This window comes from Chiloscyllium plagiosum, chromosome 41, assembly GCF_004010195.1.
Source record: "Chiloscyllium plagiosum isolate BGI_BamShark_2017 chromosome 41, ASM401019v2, whole genome shotgun sequence".
NCBI lineage: Eukaryota > Metazoa > Chordata > Chondrichthyes > Orectolobiformes > Hemiscylliidae > Chiloscyllium > Chiloscyllium plagiosum.
Genome location: NC_057750.1, coordinates 4,289,986 through 4,293,973, shown reverse-complemented (window position 1 = coordinate 4,293,973; position 3,988 = coordinate 4,289,986). Strand labels below are relative to the sequence as shown.

The following is a 3,988-nucleotide window of genomic DNA, read 5'->3' as shown; positions in this document are numbered from 1 at the left end:
GATCCAGATGGGCCCCCCTCCGCACAGAGCGATCCAGACGGCCCCCCCTCCGCACAGAGCGCAGTAGTTCTATTCTCGTTCAATCCCATGTTTTTAAAAAACTTGCATAATAGCAGCACTGTTTAAACTAATGGGGCCGGAATCACGTTATAATCTAACACACCCTTTTAAAGCGTTTGCTTCCCCCTCCGCACAGAGCGCAGTAGTTCTATTCTCGTTCAATCCCATGTTTTTAAAAAACTTGCATAATAGCAGCACTGTTTAAACTAATGGGGCCGGAATCACGTTATAATCTAACACACCCTTTTAAAGCGTTTGCTTTAGAAACTGTGTCCCCAATTCGTCAATGCCATTACAGCGAATTCACATTAACAAAGTGTGTGTTATAGCAGGAACAACCTGTATTTGAACTTTCCCAAAATCCCTTGTCAATTTGAAGTTGATAATCCTGCAACCAGAAGACTTAAGCCTCCCTTCTCACACCAAACACTTCTTCATTACTAAACCACCCATGAAAACCTCCGTCTCTGTAACAACAGAAGAACTGTTTACTTTGAAATCACTCCTTAAAATGACTTGCTGTGATGGGAACACAAATCACAGTGGGCAGCATTTCACTCATTGTTCAGGCTACTAAGGAATAAAAGGCTGGGACTTTTGTGAAGGAATCCTAACAGTTTTACCCAGTCCAGCATTGGCACAGACACCGCACCCATGTGGCTGACCTGAGGTTGCCCATCAAGGCTATCAGTTCTACCCCCCCCCCAATTCTTAAAGGCTGGGTAATAACTGCTACCCTTGCCAGTGACATCAGTGATCCACAGATTAATTTTTAATAAAAATGTGGCAGGAGCATCTCTCACCTTCAGCAGATCATCCTGGAGTTGCTTCAATTGGATTTCAAGCTGGTAGACTTTCCCAGTTAGTGCCAAAGCTGGCTCATCACTGTAACAGAAAGGATGCTCATTAAAAGGTCGAACAGTGGGTAGCTCACCCGTTTTCTAAATCAGGAAATGGAAGGGAGGGAGGAACGCAGGAAAATCAATCCCCAGAGAAGTGGTACTGAGTAAATTATTGGAGATGTAGGTTGACAGTTACCTGGGTCTCAATGAACTTCAACCAAGGTCTGAAAATAAGTGACTAATAAACGAGTCAATGCACTGGTTTTAATATTTCAAGACTCCTTTGATTTGGAGATAGAAAGCAAAAATGAGAGGCCTAACACAGGGAAAATGTTAGAAGCTGTTAATGAAGATATTAATGAAGTGCTCGGCTTTACATTCACAGTAATCAAACAGAGCTAGCACGGTTTCGCAAAAGAAAAATCATGTGTGACCACTTCTTTGCAGTTCTTTGAGAAGCTATGGATAAAGGGAACCATTGTTCTTAGACTTACACAAAACATTTCAAAGTGACTCAAAAGGTTATTGCTGAGAATAAAAGTGCAGGGTAACATACTGGCACGGATCGAAGATTGGCTAACAGGAAACCAAGAGTAGGCATAAACATGTCTTTTTCACATTAGTAAGACGTACTGACCCATGTGTCACAGATGCTGGTGCTGGGACCTCACTTGTTAACAATTTATACAAATGATTAGATTAGATTAGAGTCCCTACAGTGTGGAAACAGGCCCTTCGGCCCAATAAGTCCACACCGACCCTCCGAAAAGCAACCCACCCAGACCCATTCCCCTGCACCCAACACTATGGGCAATTTAGCATGGCCAATTCACCTAACCTGCATGACTGTGGGAGGAAACCGGAGCACCCGGAGGAAACCCCACACAGACACGGGGAGAATGTCTGTGTGGAGTTTGCACAGTCGCCCGAGGCTGGAATTGAAGCCGGGTCCTTAGCGCTGTGAGGCATCAGTGCTAACCATTGAGCCACCGTGCCGCCCACCATGCCTCTTAGATGAAGAAGCCGAGGGTACAACTGCCAAATTTGCTGTTGATTTTAAGAAGCTGTGAAGAGGATACAAGGCGGCAACAAGATGATAAAGGTTCAAAATGTGGCGAATGGAGGAGGAGGGAAATTGGGAAGTCACTGGAAAAGCTCAGAACTGACCCATTCCGACCCGTAATGTTAACTCTGATTTCTCTCCACAGATGCTGCCAGACCTGCTGAGCTTTTTCAGCAGTTTCTGCTTTTGTTTCCGGGTTTCCTGCACCCACCGTTCTTTTGGTTGAAATTGTGAAGTTGTCCATTTTGGCATAAAAACAGAAAGGAAAAGCATGCCATCTAAACGGGAGATCGCTGAGCTGAGATGCAGAGGGATCTGGGTGTCCTTGTGCACAAACCAAAATATCAGTAGAAAGGTACAGCAAGTAAATTAGGGGCGGCATGGTAGCTCAGTGGTTAGCACTGCTGCCTCACAGCACCAGGGTCCCAGATTCGATTCCAATCTTGGGCGACTGTCTGTGTGGAGTTTGCACATTCTCCCAGTGTCTGCGTGGGTTTCCTCTGGGTGCTCTGGTTTCCTCCCACAGTCCAAAGACTGTGCAGGTCAGGTGAATTGGCCGTGGTGAATTGGCCATGCTAAATTGCCCATAGTGTAAGGTGCATTTGTCGGAGGGAAATAGGTCTGGGTGGGTTACTCTTTGGAGGGTCGGTGTGGACTGGTTGGGCTGAAGGGCGTGTTTCCACACTGTAAGGAATCTAATCTAATCGAATCAGGAAAGCTCATAGAATGCTATTATTTATCCCAAGGGGAGTCGACTACAATAGCAAGGTCTTGTTTCAGTTATACGGGGCTCTGGTATGACTGCATCTGGAGTAGTGTGTGGTTTGGTCACTTTGCTTATGGATGGATGTAAATATGTATGGGATAGTTCAGAGAGAGTTAACAAGACTAATTCCTGGAATTGGGAGCGGGCAGGGTTGGTTTGATAAGGGGATTTTGGACCAAGTTGGGCTTGTAACCACTGGAGTTTGGAAAAGCAAGAGGTGACTTGATCGAAACATATAAAGGTGCTGAAGGAGTCGAGAGTGTGGTGCAGGTCAGGCAGCTTCCGAGGGGCAGGAGAATTGATGTTTTGGGCATTAGTCCTTCATCAGAAAGGAGGCTTGTGGGTTGGGGCTGAGAGATAAATGGGAGGGCGTGGGTTTGAGGGGTGGTAGCTGGGAAAGCGATAGGTGGATAAAGGTGAGGGAGAAGCTGATAGGTCAGAGGGCACAGTGATGGATGGCTCTGGAGGGCAGTGCAGAGTTGGAGGCTTGGGACTGGGATAATGTGGGGGGAGGGGAAATGAAGAAGCTGTTGAAATCCACATTGATCCCGTGTGGTTGCAGGGTCCCAAGACGGAATGAGGTGTTCCTCCTCCAGGCATTGGGTGATAACGATTTGGCGGTGGAGAAGGCCCAGGATCTGCATGTCCTTGATGGAGTGGGAGGGAGAGTTCAAGTGTTCAGCAATGGGGCAGTGGGGTTGGTGGGTGCAGGTGTCCCAGAAATATTCTCTGAAATGATCCGCAAGAAGGCGTCCTGTTCTGAAGGGTCTTGATTGGGTGGATGTGGAGACGATGTTTCCTTTTGTGTGAAAATCCAGAATTTTGGGCATCACTTGTTAAAAAGTCAAGGGCCATCCTTGACCTTTAGAGAGGAGGTCAAAGTTTTCTGAGGATACAGTGTCTTCTAGGAAAGGTGACAGGGGCTGGTCAGGAATGCTGATTGGGGTTACACATCAGATGAGCCATGATCTTATTGAGTGGCAGAATAGGAGGAGCTGAATGGCCTCCTGTTGTGACAAAATAACGTTAGTACATGTTGTAGGTTCACGCCCCACTCCAAAGTTTTCATGAAATCCAGTTGGATCCTCCGTATCAAAGTGCTGTACTGTCAGTGGTGATACCTTTAGGAGGATATATTAACCAGCACCTCTTCTGTCCTCTCAGGCTGACTTTAAAATATCACCTAGAACGGGGGTTGTGGGCGGCACGGTGGCACAGTGGTTAGCACTGCTGCCTCACAGCGCCAGAGACCCGGGT

The 3,988-nt window shown here is 46.8% G+C and overlaps 1 protein-coding gene across 4 annotated transcripts in view; it reads right to left on the bottom strand.

Moving 5' to 3' along the window:
* Nucleotides 1-3,988, bottom strand: part of sipa1l3 (signal-induced proliferation-associated 1 like 3) — a 240,262-nt gene that overhangs the window by 6,464 nt on the left and 229,810 nt on the right. For all 4 annotated transcript variants that reach the window (XM_043680772.1, XM_043680771.1, XM_043680774.1 and 1 more), the window contains one exon: nt 864-945. In XM_043680772.1, the coding sequence (XP_043536707.1) occupies nt 864-945 (82 nt within the window). The remainder of the gene's footprint in view (nt 1-863; nt 946-3,988) is intronic.